General features: G+C 43.6%; 1 protein-coding gene across 2 annotated transcripts in view; it reads left to right on the forward strand.

Annotated features, from left to right (window-relative positions):
• LOC139539044 (receptor activity-modifying protein 1-like) overlaps window positions 1–14,307 on the forward strand; it is a 115,075-nt gene extending 100,768 nt beyond the window's left edge. Inside the window, exon 3 of one of the 2 annotated variants that reach the window (XM_071341735.1) lies at window positions 13,536–14,307. In XM_071341735.1, the coding sequence (XP_071197836.1) occupies window positions 13,536–14,052 (517 nt within the window). In that variant the 3' untranslated portion in view covers window positions 14,053–14,307. Of the gene's footprint in view, window positions 1–8,542; window positions 9,728–13,535 lie in introns of those variants that run through there. The other variant, XM_071341736.1, reaches the window with a different exon arrangement.
• Window positions 14,308–20,252: the final 5,945 nt, after the last annotated feature.

The raw sequence follows: 20,252 nt of genomic DNA on the forward strand, positions 1-20,252 counted from the left end.
AAAGAGTTCAATCTTGGTTTCATCAGACCAAAGAATCTTGTTTCTCATGGTCTGAGGATCTTTAGGTGCCTTTTGAAAACTCCAAGTGGGCTGTCATGTGCATTTTACTGAAGAATGGCTTCTGTCTGGCCACTCTGCCATAAAGGCATGATTGGTGGAGTGCTGCAGAGATGGTTGTCCTTCTGGAAGGTTCTCCCATCTCCACAGAGGGACTCTAGAGCTCTGTCAGAGTGACCATCGGCTTGTTTGTCACCTCCCTGACCAAGGCACCTCTTCCCCTGATTGCTCAGTTAGTCCGAACGGCCAGCTCTAGGAAGAGTCATGGTGATTCCAAATGTCTTCCATTTAAGAATGATGGAGGCCACTGTGTTCGTGGGGACCTTCAATGCTGCAGAAATGTTTTTGTACCTTTCCCTAGATCTGTGCCTCGACACAATCCTGTCTCGGAGCTCTACAGACAATTCCTTTGACCTCATGGCTTGGTTTTTGCTCTAACATGCACTGCCAACTGTGGGACCTTATAAAGACAGATGTGTGTCTTTCTAAATCATGTCCAATCAATTGAAATTACCACAGGAGGACTTTGAATAAAGAAACTCAAGGATGATCATTGGATAGATACATCATGCACCTGAGATCAACTTCGAGGCTCATAGCAAAGGGTCTGAATATTTATGTAAATAAGGTATTTCTGTTTTTTATTTGTAGTAAATTTGCAAACATTTCTAACAACCTGTTTTCACCTTGTCGTTATGGGGTACTGTGATGTCATTATGGGGTATTGTGATGTCATTATGGGGTATTGTGTGTAGATTGCTGGGGAACATTTTTTGGGTAATCTATTTTAGAATAAGGCTGTAACGTAACAAAATGTGGAAAAAGTCAAGGGGCCTGAATACTTTCCAAAGGCACTGTATATTTTGTGTATAATGTGTATATTTGTGTTGTATTGTGCAGAGCTTTTGAAAAAGAGACCTAGGTCTCAATATGTCTTTAAAAACATGTATGTGACTGAACCAAACACTCGCTCCAGTTAAGATTCAATGGCCGGTATCTTGACGCTAAACTACAGTCACATTACCCTGTGTGTTGACGTTAGGCTTTGTCCCTCCTGACATTCAATCTTGTGAATTATGGTGGCAAAATGTGACAGAGGGTTTTCCCACCGCGTGTCCATCTGAATGGAGAGAGAAACATTTCCTGGACCTCCCTGTTTTAGACACAGAGAGGAGGATCTAGAACAGTCTCTACACTGTGTTATTCTGCATCCGTTTTCAAAAACCACACTATATCTAAGACTCACTGAGTTAGCCTTGGCAGGTTTAGAGGTGAAAAAACACTTTTGCAAAGGTTAGTAGCGTATATCACCAAGCACACGTAATCTCATAAACCTAGAACCAAAATATTGCGTAATGTTGGGAGAGACTAAGGTCTAGATTCAATCCATAGCATGGAAGATCTGCGTTATAGCGCAATTAAAATTTAAAGGTAACTTCCGATTGAGCTGGCACACTGTATGCAGCGTTTACTGTGAATGCAGTCTCTGCTAATGTGGGAACATTGCCTTTAAATTCCAATCATCCTATAGCGCAGATGAATCTAGGCCTAAACTAGATGTTTGTTGTGATATTTCTGACAAAACTAACATGCTCAGCTTGCTCTGAGTGAAACATCCAACATATTTAAACAGATTCAACAGAAAACTTAAATTAGACAGATAGTAAAATGTCTGTCTTATTGTGACCTTTGAACGGAGGCCCGAGCCATGACCCATGTATTTTCTGCAGTTAAACTCTCACTGGGGATAATATCTTTCCACTGATGTGAGAGAAGAAATGACATGACATGGATCCGAGCTCTGCTACACAGCAGCATTCTTGTGTTTATTGCATGATCTGCCTGGCAGCATAATAGCCTCGTCATCCACAACACAAATATGAATATCCCAAAGGTATTTAGAAACACACTGGCCCATGATGACACAAACACAACAAAGTGGATGCTATGTCGCTCATCGAAGGCTGGTTCCAAGTACTCTCTAACATCCTAGTTTACTTTCTTATTTCAGGAAATAAGAAAATCTCCTTTCTTTTTTTCATCCAAGCAGAAAACCAGAGAAAGGCATCAGGAGAATGTTTTGTAATACAATACAATGCACCAGTTGGCTTCTCACTGCAGCAACAACAAATAAAAGGGCTCCAATTTGCTTCACGCTTTGTTTGCCTCAGACTCCCACATGAGTTGTGTTTGTTCCCATTTGTTTCCAGTCAATGGAGCAAACAAACCCTAAACAAACTAAGCTCTTTCTCTAGCTTGTCAATTACCATCTCTCTGTATCATCCTCTGTTACAGAAACAAAGCTTTCAAAGTCATTCATTTGGATCATTTATGTAATGTCATGGGATGACATAATGGGTTCAGGAAACAGGTGATCTCTGGAGTTGAAAGATCTCTTTCAGTTGTTCAACATTCTGTTTTCAACAGCAAATATCAGCAGCACAGTCAGATATATGGCACTCCTAAACTCTGAGATTACAATCTTTCTGATGCCTGTTTAATAAAGATATTGAATGATGAATTGGCAGAGTCTGACATTGTATCTCAAAGTCTCAACCTTTACACTGCTGATTCAATATGTAACTATATGACTTTGTCATGAGGGTTGATGGGGGGGATGAGGAAAATCAGTTCTCAAGACATTATCCAGAGCAAGGTCTTCAGTAAATGTCACAGAGCCACTCACCCATTGATATGACTTACAAGGGGTTGCCCTCCTGCCCTTTTTAAATGTGGCGTCATGTCATTTCAAGTGGGCAGCTAGCATGTGACAGGTTCAGAAGAAAGGCGTGTAACAGTTCTGTATGCCAGCCTGGTCTCATAAACCAGACGTAACATAGTACTTTTAAATCCGGGAAACACAAAAAAATTAGTATGATATGTTACATTTGGTATGGTTATATAAAACAGAAGGTTACTTAAGGCAAAAACAAAAGTAGGGTGGTTGGTTGGGGTGGATGGGTATATGTAAAACAACAACTTCCACAACTACTTACTCATTTTTAGCTACTACTTAGCATGTTAGCTAAACCTTCCCCTAACCTTAACCTAACCCCTAACCCTAGACCCATAGTTGTGGAAAGTAGGGCTGCTGAAGCACCCCTTGAAAAATCTGAATAAATACAAAATCTGAATAATTGTAAAAAACGTTTTTTTTTACAAAAGTAGTGCACTGGGCCTAGTAGAGGACAGATGTAGACGTCTGTAGGGCAGGCCCCAAAAATATTTTGGCATCTCTGCTTTGGCAAAAAATGTAGGTGTATAATTAAGAACAGTATCTTGCAGGATTCAATAGTTAGAATTGTAAGAGTTGTTGCCCTGTCCCTTTCTCTGCGATTGTCATTCTAATTGAATCCAGAAAGAATAAAACTCTGTCCTCAAACATTTATATCAAAAGTTCCAAAGTTATGGGAAAAGACACAAAACATCAACATAAAATAAAATACTTTTCTTGATCGAATAACAAGAAAAACAACCACTTTTTGTGCAGTATTGATTTACCGTCCTTACAAACCACAATGTAAATGTGCATTACTGTATTGTACATAGGCTGGTCATCTAGGTTAGTACCTGTAGACTTTCCGTCACCATGAAGAACAATGCACAATACAGTAATTGAGTACATTGAGACAGCAAGTGGTTGGTGAGGATGTGGCTCAGTTGGTAGAGCGTGGCACTTGCGATGCTAGGGTTGTCGGTTCGATTCCCACGGGGACCAGTATGAAAATGTACGCACTCAAAATGTTGCACTGGATAAAAGTATCTACTAAAATGGAAAAGGAATGAATAAACCATTTCAATTTGTATTTATTTATTTTACCTTAATTTAACTGGGCAAGTCATTTAAGAACAATTTCTTATTTTCAATGACGGCCTAGGAACAGTGGGTTAACTGCCTTGTTCAGGGGCAGAATGACAGATTTTTACCTTGTCAGCTCGGGCATTCGATCTAGCAACCTTTCGGTTACTGGCCCAACGCTCTAACCACTAGGCTACCTGGCGCCCCACATAGAAATAAGTTGCACTAGCAACTGGAAAACATATCAAGCAAGTATTTTATATTCCACAAGCATTATATTATATTATATTAGCAGACCAATATAGATGTCTTCAGCGCACAATTTCTTCTTCTTCTCTGCAACCCCCCCCACAATCGCAGCACCCCCACCCTCAAAGCACTTCCCGCGGCTATGGCTTACCTTAACCCTAACCCCTAACCCTAATGGTTGCCACCTAGCTAACATTAGCCTTAGCCACCCAGCTAACGTTAGCCTTAGCCACCTAGCTAACGTTAGCCACAACACATTTTTATTCGTAACAAATAAGTTTAGCAAATTCATAACATACTGTATCATTGAAATTGTAATTCGTAACATATCATACCAAATGGATGATGGACCTCTACAGATTAATACATACCATACGAAACATAACATATCATACTAATTGGAGCGTCTCGGATTGACATTTACTATGTTACGTCTACCCCTGAGTCCAGGTTGCAGCGGCTTCTGTACATCGAGGAAGGTTAGGGAACTTTTGACCACCTGTTGGTTTATAACGCACTTTTAAGTGCAAGGTGCCATTCTTTTTGTCCTGGAATGGGAACTGGGTGATCGGAGCGGAGGCAGTGAAATGTTAGCTAACCGTTTATAGCAAGCAATGTGAACACTAGGTACTGCTTTGTAGCGTGAGTCTTGTTTTGTGCATACATGGTGTATGTGTGACTGTGTGTGTGTGTGTGTGTGTGTGTCTGTCTGTCTGTCTGTGTGTGTCTTGCCATCAGTCAGTCTGTCAACAGCTTCCAAGGCCTCTCATGTTGCAGTATGAAAAGTAAACAGTAAAGAGTACATCGAAGAGGACAGTATGTGAGAGAGAAAGGAGGGGGTGGATTTAAACTGACATGTTCCCTGGAAGAGCAGGAAGGAGGGGGTGGATTTACACTGACATGTTCCCTGGAAGAGCATGAAGGAGAGGGATCTGTAGAAATAATACAAGGGGAATAACACTAGCCACTGTTCTCTTCTGATGCGATATATAACTATAAGGACCCTTTTTTATAATTTTTTTATTTAACCTTTATTTAACCAGGTAGGCCAGTTGAGAATAAGTTCTCATTTACAACTGCGACCTGGCCAAGATAAAGCAAAGCAGTGCGACAAAATCAAACAACACAGAGTTACACATGGAATAAACAAGCGTACAGTCAATAACACAATAGAAAAAAGAAAGTCTATATACAGTGTGTGCAAAATGGCGTGAGGAGGTAAAGCAATAAATAGGCCATAGTAGCAAGTAATTACAATAACTACCACACCTTCTGCATATACAAACCCCCACTACACATAGGTCAGCAGGTCACATAGCTAAACTGTATTAGAAGAGCCAGAGTATATATACTCCACATTAGGTCATGTAAAGAAGATAAGATCATACAGAAGAAATGATTACAGGTATATATATATGTGTGTGAGTTCAGACAAGATAAGTTAATACTGACAAGGGAAGATGCAACCTCCTGTGTGTGTTGAGACAAGACACGTTAGCGGAGCTCTTGAAATTGTGCCATATCTGGGTTATTATAAATCTCTTAGTTCTCAGTACTGAATAGGTTCCAGTTAGCAGGGGTGCCCTTGCCTTAGCCAATGAAGCATCGCCATAGGCCCTTAGGGGGAAATGTTTTGGAGAAACGTACAGGGAGAGAAAAGGGACTGTCTAGGAACGATTAATTTCCTCCGATGATGAAATGTTGCAGATGACGTGACTTTGGCAAGCGTGTTCTTCAATAAAGCAGCTGTAATATAAAGGTATTAAATCCTGTCATGTCAATAAATTGGTCATGGCCGTACATCTGTCGTGGATAAATGTGTGAGCAGAGAATAGGGGTTTGCTCATATTTCTATTCTTGCTGAGAGGTCTAATTTTACACTGTGTTCTCCTACACAGCATATCAACTATCACTATTTCTCTCTTCTCTTTCCTCTCTTTTTCATTCTTTCTCTCTCATCTCTCTCTCCCTCTTTCCTCTCTCTCTTCCTATTTCCTCTCTCTTCTGTTCATAATGATCATGATGCATGATTATAATGTCTGTCTGCCTTGGAAGATGAGCCAGATGGTCTGCCTTTTACCCTGTGTATCACTCTCCCACTGGGGGATCGGGTAAACTGAGACAGACATTACCCCTTGGTTGTGTTAGGGGAAACCTGTGGATTATAAAAAAGGTCCTAGCTATGCCAGGCATGCCACACCAGGGAGGATGTGGGTAGAAATAGTAGGCCATATGGAGGGCATGTTCTGAGGAGAGGGGGGAGAGCTCTTGTTCAGGAGGAGGGGAGGGTGGATGTGTGTCTCTGTGTGTGTGTTTTTCACTCTCTATCTGTCCTCTGTCATTACCAGGGGTCATTACTCTCAATCATGGCAGGCCTATACACACTAGGGAGCACACTCACACGCAGAGAGCTGTAAGAGGGAAAATATTGATTTGCACACGACGGTTGATTGCACCATTAGTGTGTGTACTCCGTTTGTGTATTTCATTTTCACAGTCTCTCCCCTAACTTCAAATGAACATTGCCTACAGTACGTTCCATTAAGGCAATCCAGGTAGATGTTAGAGGGCCCTTTTATTGAAGAATGTGTTTGTTTCATATGATTGTGTTTAGCTTCTTCGTGTTTTGGGGTTGCTTTTCAATGTATTGATGTGTATAAAGATATGTATAGTGTAATTGATGTGTATATAGATGTACAGTTGAAGTCGGAAGTTTACATACACCTTAGCCAAATACATTTAAACTCAGTTTTTCACAATTCCTGACATTTAATCCTGGTAAAAATTCCCTCTTAGGTCAGTTAAGATCACCACTTTATTTATTTTTATTTTTTATAAATTTTATCCCCTTTTCTCCCCAATTTTCGTGGTATCCAATCGCTAGTAATTACTATCTTGTCTCATCGCTACAACTCCCGTACGGGCTCGGGAGAGACGAAGGTCGAAAGCCATGCGTCCTCCGAAGCACAACCCAACCAAGCCACACTGCTTCTTAACACAGCGCACCTCCAACCCGGAAGCCAGCCGCACCAATGTGTCGGAGGAAACACCGTGCACCTGGCCCCCTTGGTTAGCGCGCACTGGGCTCGGCCCGCCACAGGAGTCGCTGGAGCGCGTTGAGACAAGGATATCCCTACCGGCCAAACCCTCCCTAACCCGGACGACGCTGGGCCAATTGTGCGTCGCCCCACGGACCTCCGGTCGCGGCCGGCTGCGACAGAGCCTGGGCGCGAACCCAGAGACTCTGGTGGCGCAGCTAGCGCTGCAGTGCCCTAAACCACTGCGCCACCCGGGAGGCCCACCACTTTATTTTAAGAATGTGAAATGTTAGAATAATAGTAGAGAGAATGATTTATTTCAGCTTTTATTTCTTTCATCACATTCCCAGTGGGTCAGAAGTTTACATACACTCAATTAGTATTTGGTAGCATTGCCTTTAAATTGTTTAACTTGGGTCAAACGTTTCGGGTAGCCTTCCACAAGCTTCCCACAATAAGTTGGGTGAATTTTGGCCCATTACTCCTGACAGAGCTGGTGTAACGGAGTCAGGTTTGTTGGCCTCCTTGCTCGCTCACGCTTTTTCAGTTCTGCCCACAAATTTTCTATAGGATTGAGGTCAGGGCTTTGTGATGGCCACTCCAGTCCTGCCACAACTTTGGAAGTATGCTTGGGGTCATTGTCCATTTAGAAGACCCATTTGCGACCAAGCTTTAACTTCCTGACTGATGTCTTGAGATGTGGCTTCAATATATCCACATAATTTCCCTTCCTCATGATGCCACTAATCCAAAACCACCATAAAAAAGCCAGACTTTGGTTTGCAATTGCACATGGGGACAAAGATCGTACTTTCTGGAGGATGTCCTCTGGTCTGATGAAACAAAAATATAACTGTTTGAGCATAGTGACCATTGTTATGTTTGGAGGAAAAAGGGGGAGGCTTGCAAGCCAAAGAACACCATCCCAACCGTGAAGCACGGGGGTGGCAGCATCATGTTGTGAGGGTGCTTTGCTGTAGGAGGGACTGGTGCACTTCACAAAATAGATGGCATCATGGAAATTATGTGGATATATTGAAGCAACATCTCAAGACATCATTCTGTATAGTGTAATTGATCTGTATATAGATATGTATAGTGTAATTGATGTGTATATAATTGTTGTTTATTGATGTGTTCTGTTCTTCTGCTCTTGGTCTCAGCATGACTCCCTGCTTAATTAAATAAAAGGTTCAATAAAAATTACACTGTAGGTCATGAAACTTGTGTTCAATTTAAAAACCACACTTTGGAGCCCCATTAAGAACCCCAAACTGTCCTAAATGTCTATTCAAAGGTGTAGGCTATTATTTACCCTCATTGTAATATACGGTATATAAACCTTGTCTTCATTCCATTAATGTGACCTCCCACTGTTCCTTTCCGTCTCTTCCTACAGACCTTACGGTGAGCTCACCAACTGCACCTACCTGATCGCCCTGAAGATGGACTGTTTCTGGCCCAACCGGCTGGTGGACGAGTTCTTCATCCGCATCCACAAGCAATACTTCCACGATTGCTCCCTGTCGGGACGGCTGCTGCGTGATCCGCCCAACCGTATCCTTGGGCCGTTCATCGTGGTGCCCATCCTTGTCACGTTGCTCATGACTGCCCTAGTGGTGTGGAGGAGCAAGCGCAGTGAAGGCATGGTGTAGCCAGGCCCAACCTCCAGGCCACCAGCCAGGGAGAAGAGGTCTAGAGGAGGCCCCCTTCACCTCCACCTCCACCTCCACCTCCACCTCCACCCATGACAGACTCAGATACACATAACACTGCTGCTACCTACTACAGAACAGACATCATGGACCAGGTGAGGGACTGGGAGGACTATCTAAGCCTGTCTCAAGGATAACATTATAGAGCATCTCTGGTCCTATCACTCTGTTTGATAGGAGACCGAGCTAGAGGCACAGGATATAGGAAAGTACACGGACTACAAGATGAGAGTTCATATAACTACAGTAATTATACCCTGCAGGCGGACTGGTTTAAAAATGGAAGAGTGATTCCATTGCCCTTTATCTACTAAATCCAATCTGGCTGGAGAATCACAAGCTGTTTGCCATGAAGGACAGATGGTGTCTGATTGGTTTGAAGGACTTCCTGGACACATTAGGTAATTTCCTGTGCAGTGAGTTGAGACACTTTGGCACAGCTCCTGGAGTGGACTTCTTACAGTCAGTCACTGATTAGTTGACATAAAGCATCGTCCTATCATCTCTGTGCTTTATGGATGCTGTCTGTGCACTCTATACTCTCCTCATAAACACTGTCTGGACCCAACACCCTGTTCCTGTCCTTGCCCCTGCCCGTCAGAACCAACAGATTTCTACACTCACCCTTCAAGTCCTTACTTTGTGTACTGAGCCAAAGTACCTGTCAGTAACCAAAATAATTAAAAAAAATATTCAAATCAAATTTGTCCATGAATAGAAAGTGAATATGAAAAAGAGAATATTATTTTATTTTGTGATGTGTGTGAGACTGAGGTACAACATACTGTGCAAATGATGGATTAATAGCCTACTGTTGGTATTTCATAATGACTGTGTTCAATAAACTTGGATTAAAAACAAAGACGTGACATTGTGTATCGGGTGCTTTGTAACGGTGGTTTGGTGGGTATGACTTTTATCTTCGTAGTCACAAGGCTTAAGGCTAGTCGATTGTTTTGTAAGTTACTGACAAACTGTCGTGTCTGTGTAACATCTGCGTTTATTGGGTCTTTAGTAAGGCTAATGCTGTCATCACCAGATAGGCACATTGCCTTTAAGAGCAGAGCATCCTGCTAATGGCATTTTCTGACGTACTCTTCATCTTATTAGTACTGAGAGGCAAAGCGTCTGTGTGTCTGGCTGCCTTACAAATTGCCTTTATATTACTATGGCTGAGACACGGTCTTGCGGGCTACAAGATCTGAGCTCCCAATGCCTCCAAGTAGATATCTGCTTACTCTTCACAGGGCAATGGAAAACTATATATATTTTTTCTCTCTCTGTGTGTGTGTCTCTCTCTCTCTCTCTCTCAAAGCACCTTGGTTGCTTTAAGAGATATAATAAACCTTCGTGGTGCTCTACTCAGACCCTGTATTAAAACTCTCCCCTTCATTATGAGTCTAGTCTGGCTCCCGTGTAGAACCCAGTGTACTCTGGGAAACGCAGTTTAAAGACCTCCCAGAGGATAACTGACTGTTAGTCGTTGGGGATCCAATGAGACCGTTAGGGAATTCTTTAAGGCATTAAATATAGAGGGGATATTTATCTAATTATAATTTTATGGTGCTTTAATCTAGTCTGGGTACCAGTCTGTTTAGCTATCATTCCACTCCTTGCCACTCTGTGTCGTATGCCAAAGAGACTGGCAAATGTCACGGGAAATTTAACTTAAACCATCTTACTGATCTGAGAACGAATGGTTTCCTCCATATTCCTGTTTTTGTTTGAGGCTGAAGACAGCAGCACCTCTTAAAAAGGAATACAAGTCTGAGACAGGCTATTTAAATCCTAGTTTTCCTTTGCCTACTAGACAACAGCTATATTCAAGCCCAGTAGAGTAAATAGAGAAGAAGAAGCCGATATGACCTAAGTCTCTCCATACAAATAAAAGGCTCCATCTGCTCTCAGTCCGATGCACAAGCATTGGATGTCCATTCTGCAATACTCTGCGCTTCGACATGCCATGTATTTAAGGGCAGGGCTGGCCAGGGTTAGTTAGTCATGCCTTAGCTGTATTAAACGTGGCCGGTTCTCATGCAATTGATGAGAGAACCATAAAACATGACAATTACCAGCAAATCAATAAAACAAAGAAAGTTTGAAGAAGGGACTATACTAAAGCCTGTGGGTTGGGATTTTATGTTGGTGGAGTACATTTCATTACATCACAGAGTGTAGGCAGAGTTAAACAGTGTCTCGTGTGACAGAGCTGGTACAGAGCTGACAGGGATGTGGGATTTCAATGTGCTTGATTTTCCCTGCCTGTGGCATGTTCCTGTGTCCCCCACATGAGTTTGCAACTGGGGTAAACCTCCATCTCTCTCCTCTCCCTCTCCTCTCCCTTCTCCAGAACAGAGCATAGCGGAACAGAATAGAACAGAGAAGAAAAGAACAGAAGACCAGAGCAGAAGAACAGAGCAGAAGAACCGAGCAGAAGAAAAGAGCAGAACAGAAGAACAGAACAGAGCAGGGAAAAACAGAACAGAGCAGAACTTGAAGAACAGAATAGAGCAGAGTAGAACAGAGCAGAGCTGAACAGAGCAGAATAGAACAGAATAGAACAGAGCAGATTAGAATAGAACAGAGCAGAATAGAACAGAGCAGAGCTGAACAGAGCAGAATAGAACAGAATAGAACAGAGCAGATTAGAATAGAACAGAGCAGAATAGAACAGAGCAGAATAGAACAGAACAGAACAGAGCAGAACAGAGTAGAACAGAGCAGAACAGAGTAGAACAGAACAGAGCAGAACAGAGACCATAAGATAATCCTAATGAAAGTGCTGCTCACTGTGACTGAAAAAGCTGAGATGGCACTTACACATTCATACACACTTTCACTCATGCTCTGATGCATACTGTAGGCACAGGCACGCACGCGCACACGCACACACACACGCACACACACACACACACTATACCATATTGGGTTAAATAGAATATGCCTCAGAGAGACTGAGAAAAAAGTAGTCTGCCGTGTTTTGGTCTACTTTCTGGGATATATTCTATTCCCTCACAGGAGCACCTCCGGGAAATTTTGTTCATGACAGAAATATGCCTCACGGGAGACGAAGACAAATTGGATTCTGCCACACAGACTGAACACTGAGTGAGAATAAACTGATATAATGTGATGAAAGACAGACATCTGTAAATTATATTACAGACATTATATCCACTTTGTGACGACCCAGGGGGCCTAGTGCCCTCCTCTCTACAGAAACATCTCCCCTTGTCAGGTCTTCCTTGATGTGTCAGTCATAAGCTCACAATGACCCACAACGGCTATTGTCGTTAGATCGCTCACACTGAACCGATTCTGAAATCTTTATGAAAGAATAGGGGGGCAATAGAACATATGGTGGTAACCTATGTCCACACTACCACATTACAAAACCTTATCATGAATGGACAATATTACTCATTCTAATCACAACTGCAAGATTCTGTGTCAATACACACTTTTCACCTCGGGAGGGACAGTGTTTGACCATTCACGCTTCAACATGCTCTATCAGACGTTCAGTTGGTTATCTATAGTAACTCCTTCTGGACTTATCCAGACTGATACAGCACGGTGTCACGCTCTGGCCATAGAGAGGCTTTTATTCTCTATTTTGGTTAGGCCAGGGTGTGACTAGGGTGGGCATTCTAGTTTCTTTATTTCTATGTTTCTATTTCTTTGTGTTTGACCGGGTGTGGTTCTCAATCAGAGGCAGCTGTCTATCGTTGTCTCTGATTGAGAACCATACTTAGGTAGCCCTTTTTTCCACCTGTCTTTGTGGAAAGTTAACTTTGTTTAGGGCACATAGCCTTTAGATTCATGGTTTGTTTTTGTAGTGTTTATTGTTTTGTTCGGCGTCATTTGGATTAAATAAAGAAAATGTACGCTGACCACGCTGCACCTTGGTCCTCTCCTTTCAACAGCCGTGACAGAACTTCCCACCACCAACAACGGACCAAGCAGCGTGGTAAGGAGAAGCAGCGTGTCCAGAATTCCTGGACTTGGGAGGAGATCCTGGACGGTAAGGGACCCTGGAGGCAGGCTGGGGAGTATCGCCGTCCACGGGAGGAACTGGAGACAGCAAGAGCAGAGCGGCAGCGTTACGAAGGGACTCAGCTAGCAAGAAAGCCCGAGAGGCAGCTCCCCAATTTTTTGGGGGAAGGGGTACACGGGGAGTGTGGTTGAGTCAGTTTGGAGACCTGAGCCAACTCCCCGTGCTCACCATGGCGAGCGTCGTACTGGTCAGGCACCGTGTTATGCGGTGGAGCGCACGGTGTCTCCAGTGCACGTGCACAGCCCGGTGCGCTACCTTCCAGCTCCCCGAAGCAGCCGGGCTAGAGTGGGCATCCAGCCTGGTCGGAGGATGCCGGCTCAGCGCATCTGGCCGCCAGTACGTCTCTACGGCCCGGGATATCCTGCGCCAGCTCTGCGCACTGTGTCTCCGGTGCATCTGCACAGCCCAGTGCGTCCTGTGCCTGCGCCCCGCATCTGCAGGGTGAAAGTAACCATCCAACCAGCACGGGTTGTGCAGGCTCCTAGCTCGAGACCTCCAGTGCGCCTCCACAGCCCAGTGTATCCGGTGCCTCTGCCTAGGACAGGGCCTCCTGTATGTCTCTCCAGCCTGGTGAGTTCTGTTCCTGCGCCTAGAACTAATCCTCCCGTATGTCTCCCCAGCCTGGTGAGCCCTGTGGCAGCTCAACGTACCATACTGCCCATACGTCTCCTCACTCCAGTGATGATCCATGGCACGAAGCCTCCAGTGATGATCCATGGCAAGAAGCCTCCAGTGATGATCCATGGCACGAAGCCTCCAGTGATGATCCATGGCAAAAAGCCTCCAGTGATGATCCATGGCACGAAGCCTCCAGTGATGATCCATGGCAAGAAGCCTCCAGTGATGATCCATGGCACGAAGCCTCCAGTGATGATCCATGGCAAGAAGCCTCCAGTGATGATCCATGGCACGAAGCCTCCAGTGATGATCCATGGCAAGATTCTGTGTCAATACACACTTTTCACCTCGGGAGGGACAGTGTTTGACCATTCACGCTTCAACATGCTCTATCAGACGTTCAGTTGGTTATCTATAGTAACTCCTTCTGGACTTATCCAGACTGATACAGCACGGTGTCACGCCCTGTCCATAGAGAGGCTTTTATTCTCTATTTTGGTTAGGCCAGGGTGTGACTAGGGTGGGCATTCTAGTTTCTTTATTTCTATGTTTTCTATTTCTTTGTGTTTGGCCGGGTGTGGTTCTCAATCAGAGGCAGTTGTCTATCGTTGTCTCTGATTGAGAACCATACTTAGGTAGCCCTTTTTTCCACCTGTCTTTGTGGGAAGTTGACTTTGTTTAGGGCCAATAGCCTTTGAGCTTCACGGTTTGTTTTTGTAGTGTTTATTGTTTTGTTCGGTGTCATTTTGATTAAATAAAGGAAATGTACGCTCACTACGCTGCACCTTGGTCCTCTCCTTTCAACAGCCGTGACACACGGCAGATCCAGGCTGACCTCTTTTATGGCAGGAGGCCCAAGCGTAGCTCTATAAAGGACACATTGTCTACTTTATCCAGCAGTGATACACTGCTGGATCTGGTTGTTCTAGCAACAGCGATACACATATCTATCTTGTTGTTGTGTAACCTCAGCAAGCGCCGCAGTTTTTGTCTTTATCTCAGCGTCATGTCTTGTTATGGCTGCTGTTTCTCTCCTCTGGAAAGAACAATCTTGTACAGTGTATTAACTGTAACTGGCCCATGGTGACAAGCAGCATGTGTTCAACAGTCAAAACACACTACAGTCCATGACATCACAAAGATGACAGACACAATCAGAATCAATAAAATGACAGAAAGTGGAATCTCCTTGCTAATGATCCAAGGAGTCCTTAGTCAGTTAAGTGTCACAGGGTATATTTGCAATCACACGGCTTTTGTGTTATTTCTGGAGGAGGAGTCGAGAGGTCCCAAAGCTCTGAACGAGACAGAAACGTACAAATTACCAAAGAGACAGTTCCACAGGCAGACAGACAGGGACGAGGACAGAGATGGAGGGAGAGAGCGAGAGAGAAAGTATGAGAGAAACTGTGAGATAGGGAGATGAGTGCAGAACTCATAATTAGAGTGTAATTAGTCACTTTGATGCATTAGAAATCCGTAGAAACTGAACCCAGACCTGACCTTAGCTGATGACTTAAGTACTTTGTCTCATTTCAGAAGGGTAATTGGAGACTGGAAACGCAGCTTCACACGGTTTAATAATCAGACTGGGAACAAGTAACCTGACCGTTGGTGTGAATATTTGACATAACTTCTCATCCAGAACATACCTCATCATCACCATGAGATAAATGTTGCCAGAAAACAGAAATATAAAATAGTCAAACTTAAAGATGTAGTTTGACATGAATTCATTCTAAAACCTGTGATATGAATATATCTAATAATATCTAAGAACAAGACAACTGTGATAAAAAAAATAATGAATCAAACTAAAGTAAACTCTTTGGATAGAGGAGTGCATGGATCAATGTCCTGGAGGAAGCGAGGAGCACAGCCTTTGTCTTCAGTAATATAATCTATCCCTCACACAGACAGCTCAGATTAGCTAGCGGAGGATGAGCACAAATTCAATTTTTCAATTGAGGCTATTGGGTGGGGCCTTGCAGCTATGTTCAGTGGCCCAGATCCACAAGGCAGGGGCTGAGACTGCTGACATCACAGGAAACTCACTTCTGCATTCTAAATGGTTCACTATTCCCTTTGTAGTGCACTACTTTCGACCAGGGACCAGAAGTAGTGCATTATGTAATAGGGTTCCATTTGGGATGGAGGGTAATAGACTTTCACATTGGAGAGTATGCCACTCTCAAAGTACTATTGTAGGTCTATTCATTGTCACATTTCACTTCTCTGGGTATTACTTCTGCATCCCATGTGCTATTTCAGTGCAGTTATAATAACTTGTTATAATAACTGTCTTTGTGAATGGGGATTGCCTCATACAAAACCATGGGGCGATAAAGACAAAGATATTGGAAGGTATATGAATATTAAAAATTGCATGAGGATTCTTTATCTGAAATAATACATTAGCATATGTTCAAAGTGGGAGAGAAAGAGAGAGAGAAAGCGACACAGAGACATAGAGAGAGAGCGAGAGAGAGAGAGAGACAAGAAGACAGAGAGAGAGACATAGGGAGACAGAGAGATAGAGACAGACAGAGAGAGAGACAAGGAGACAGAGAGAGAGAGAGTCCCCTCCTGTACTCCCTGTTCACCCACGACTGCGTGGCCAGGCACGACTTCAACACCATCATTAAGTTTGCAGACGACACAACAATGGTAGGCCTGATCACCGACAACGACGAGACAGCCTATAGGGAGGGGCACCACACCTGGCCGTGTGGTGCCAGAATAACAATCTCTCCCTCAACGTGATCAAGACTAAGGAGATTATTGTGGACTACAGGAAAGGGAGGACTGAGCACGACCCCATTCTCATCGACGGGGCTGTAATGGAGCAGGTTGAGAGCTTCAAGTTCCTTGATGTCCACATCAACAACAAACTAGAATGGTCCAAAAACACCAAGACAGTTGTGAAGAGGGCACGACAAAGCCTATTCCCCCTCAGGAAACTAAAAGATTTGGCATGGGTCCTCAGATCCTCAAAAGGTTCTACAGCTTCTGTCATCAAGGCAAAGGGTGGCTACTTTGAAGAATCTCAAATCTAAAATATATTTAGATTTGTTTAATACTTTTTTGGTGACTACATGATTCCATATGTGTTATTTCATAGTTTTGATGTCTTCACTATTATTCTACAATGTAGAAAATAGTAAAAATAACAAAAATCCCTTGAATGAGTAGGTGTGTCCAATCTTTTGACTGGTATTGTATGTAAACATTAAGTTGTACTTAAATCAAATCAAAGTTTATTGGTCACATACACATATTTAGCAGATGTTATTACGGGTGTAGCGAAATGCTTGTAAATAAGGCGAGAACCGGGTGCATTTTAATGAATTCAAAGTTTGTGAACTGGTTGCTGGAACCGAGTCCCCTTTCCCACCGTGTGAAATATCCCTAATAAATTCCCCATTTGCATTCTAGTTGTGCTCCCTGTGCGTGTTTGGTTATTGAACTTGTCGATGTGGAAACTCCACACTCTTGAGCCTGCTACATATGATGGAGAATGCGGGCAAAGCAAACCCAGCTCAATAACAAAAAGACACGGAGCACAATGGAAGCATTGGTGAAACAGCTGGTGGAGGTGAACATAGCACAGCAGGCTATGCATCAGGAGCTGCTGGAGGAACAGTGTCAGCAGACTGCTCTCCTGCGAGCTGAACTCAACCAGCTGACAGCCGCCCAGGCCGGCGTGGCTGCAGGCGCAGCAGTTTCTCGTCCCAAACCCAGTATGTTTATACTGAAACTGACAGAGGCTGACGACATCGAGGCTTACCTCCAAGCCTTCGAGAGGACGGCGGCTAGGGGGAAATGGCCCCATGACCAATTAGCCAGCCTGATAACACCCTTCCTGCCAGGCATAGAAGACCTATCAGGATCTGACGGCTGACCAGGCGACGCATTACGAGGGTCTGAAAAAGGAAATCCTGCGCCGGTATGGTTACACCCTGATTAGCAGGGCGCAAAGATGCTGGTGGCATTGTCATGCTGCAGGGTCATGTCAGGAGGAGCCTGCAGGAAGGGTACCACATGAGGGAGGAGGATGTCTTCCCTGTAACGCACAGTGTTGAGATTGCCTGCAATGACAACAAGCTCAGTCCGATGATGCTGTGACACACCGCCCCAGACCATGACGGACCCTCCACCTCCAAATCGATCCCGCTCCAGAGAACAGGCCTCGGTGTAACGCTCATTCCTTCGACGATAAACGCAAATCCGACCATCACCCCTGGTGAGACAACCGCGACTCGTCAGTGAAGAGCACTTTTTGCCAGTCCTGTCTGTTCTAGCGACGGTGGGTTTGTGCCCATAGGTGATGTTGTTGCCGGTGATGTTTGGTGAGAACCTGCCTTACAACAGGCCTACAAGTCCTCAGTCCAGCCTCTCTCAGCCTATTGCGGACAGTCTGAGCACTGATGGAGGGATTGTGCGTTCCTGGTGTAACTCGGGCAGTTGTTGTTGCCATCCTGTACCTGTCCCGCGGGTGTAATGTTCGAATGTACCGATCCTGTGCAGGTGTTGTTACACATGGTCTACCACTGCAAGGACGATCAGCTGTCCGTCCTGTCTCCCTGTAGCGCTGTCTTAGGCGTCTCACAGTACGGACATTGCAATTTATTGCCCTGGCCACATCTGCAGTCCTCATGCCTCCTTGCAGCATGCCTAAGGCACGTTTACACAGATGAGCAGGGACCCTGGGCATCTTTATTTTGGGGTTTTTCAGAGTTAGTAGAAAGGCCTCTTTAGTGTCCTAAGTTTTCATAACTGTGACCTATGCTGTTAGTGTCTTAACGACCGTTTCACAGGTGCATGTTCATTAATTGTTTATGGTTCATTGAACAAGCATGGGAAACAATGTTTCTTTTTTTGATGAGTATATTATCTCTCACACATAAATGAACACTCATGCACGCACGCACATACAGTACACGGTCAGTGGGCTGCTTCTAGAGTACCCCACACACTCAAGTATTCTCTTCAATCTATCTACATTACAGGTCAAAAGATTTGGAACACCTACTCATTCAAGGGTTTTTCTTTATTTCTACCATTTTATACATTGTAAAATAATAGTGAAAACATCAAAACTATGAAATAACACATATGGAATCATGTAGTAACCAAAAAAGTGTGAAACAAATCAAAATGTATTCTACATTTGAGATTCGTCAAATAGCCACCCTTTGCCTTGATGACAGCTTTGCACACTCTTGGCATTCTCTTAACAAGCTTCTCCTGGAATGCTTTACTACAGTCTTGAAGGAGTTCCCACATATGCTGAGCACATGTTGACTGCTTTTCCTACACTCTGTGGTCCAACTCATCCCAAACCATCTCAATTTGGTTGAGGTTGGGGGATTATGGAGGCCAGGTCATCTGATGCAGCACTCCATCACTCTAATTATTGGTAAAATAGCTCATACACAGCCTGGATGTGTGTTGGGTCATTGTCCTGTTGAAAAACAAATGATAGTCCCACTGATAGTCTTCATACTTGAGTAAAAGTAAAAGACACCTTAATAGAAAATGACTCAAGTAAAAGTGAGTCACCCAGTAAAATACTACTTGAGAAAAAGTCTAAAAGTATTTGGTTTTAAATATACTTAAGTATCAAAAGTATCTCCTGGTCGAGGATCCAAGGCCTCAGATCAGCCTGGCAAATGGCTGACGATAGCCAGACCCCCCTCTCTCCCATAGAAGAAGAGAGGGGGGGCTGGGCCAGTTTAATGAAACCTCGCACCAATCGTACACTATATGCAGCCCTCTTCTGCTCTTCAGAACCCTCTTCTGCTCTTCAGTATCAACCAAAGGAATGCCTTTGTCCCCAGAAGACTGTTGCCCGCCCAAAAACTCTAACATCCAAAAAGTGGATCATGGAACAATAATTCTAACATAAATAATTTGGGAAATGGTCAGCGGGGATCTAAAGAATAATAATGTCATATTACTTTTCATTTTGTGATGTTATTAAAACTGTATGAACCAAATACTGTAACTTAGGAAGGAAACTCCCTTCGGCTGTTAACTTCTCTAGGGTAGGGGGCAGCATTCGGAATTTTGGATGAAAAGCATGCCCAAATTAAACTGCCAGCTACTCATCCCCAGAGGATAATATATGCATATTATTAGTAGATTTGGATAGAAAACACTCTGAAGTTTCTAAAACTGTTTGAATCATGTCTGTGAGTATAACAGAACTTATGTAGCAGGTGAAACCCCGAGGACAAACCATTCAGATTTCTTTTTTGAGGTCACCCTGTTTTCAATGAGTTTTCATTGGGAATCCAGATTTCTAAGGGACTTGCTTGCAGTTCCTACCGCTTCCACTGGATGTCACCAGTCTTTAGAAATTGGTTGAGGTTATTCCTTTGAGTAATGAAGAAGTACGGCCATCTTGAAAAAGTGTCACTTCATGTGTACTGTTTGATAGAGGCGCAAGACCAGAAAGCATGCTTGAGTTTGTTTTCTTCCTGTATTGAACACAGATCATCCCGTCTTCAATTTTATCGATTATTTACTTTAAAAAATACCTAAAGTTGTATTACAAAAGTAGTTTGAAATGTTTTGGCAAAGTTTACAGGTAACTTTTGAGATATTTTGTCGTCACGTTGCGCAAGTTGGAACCGGTGTTTTTCTGGATCAAACGCGCCAAATAAATGGACATTTTGGATATATATTGCCGGAATTAATCGAACAAAAGGACCATG

This window comes from Salvelinus alpinus, chromosome 14, assembly GCF_045679555.1.
Source record: "Salvelinus alpinus chromosome 14, SLU_Salpinus.1, whole genome shotgun sequence".
NCBI lineage: Eukaryota > Metazoa > Chordata > Actinopteri > Salmoniformes > Salmonidae > Salvelinus > Salvelinus alpinus.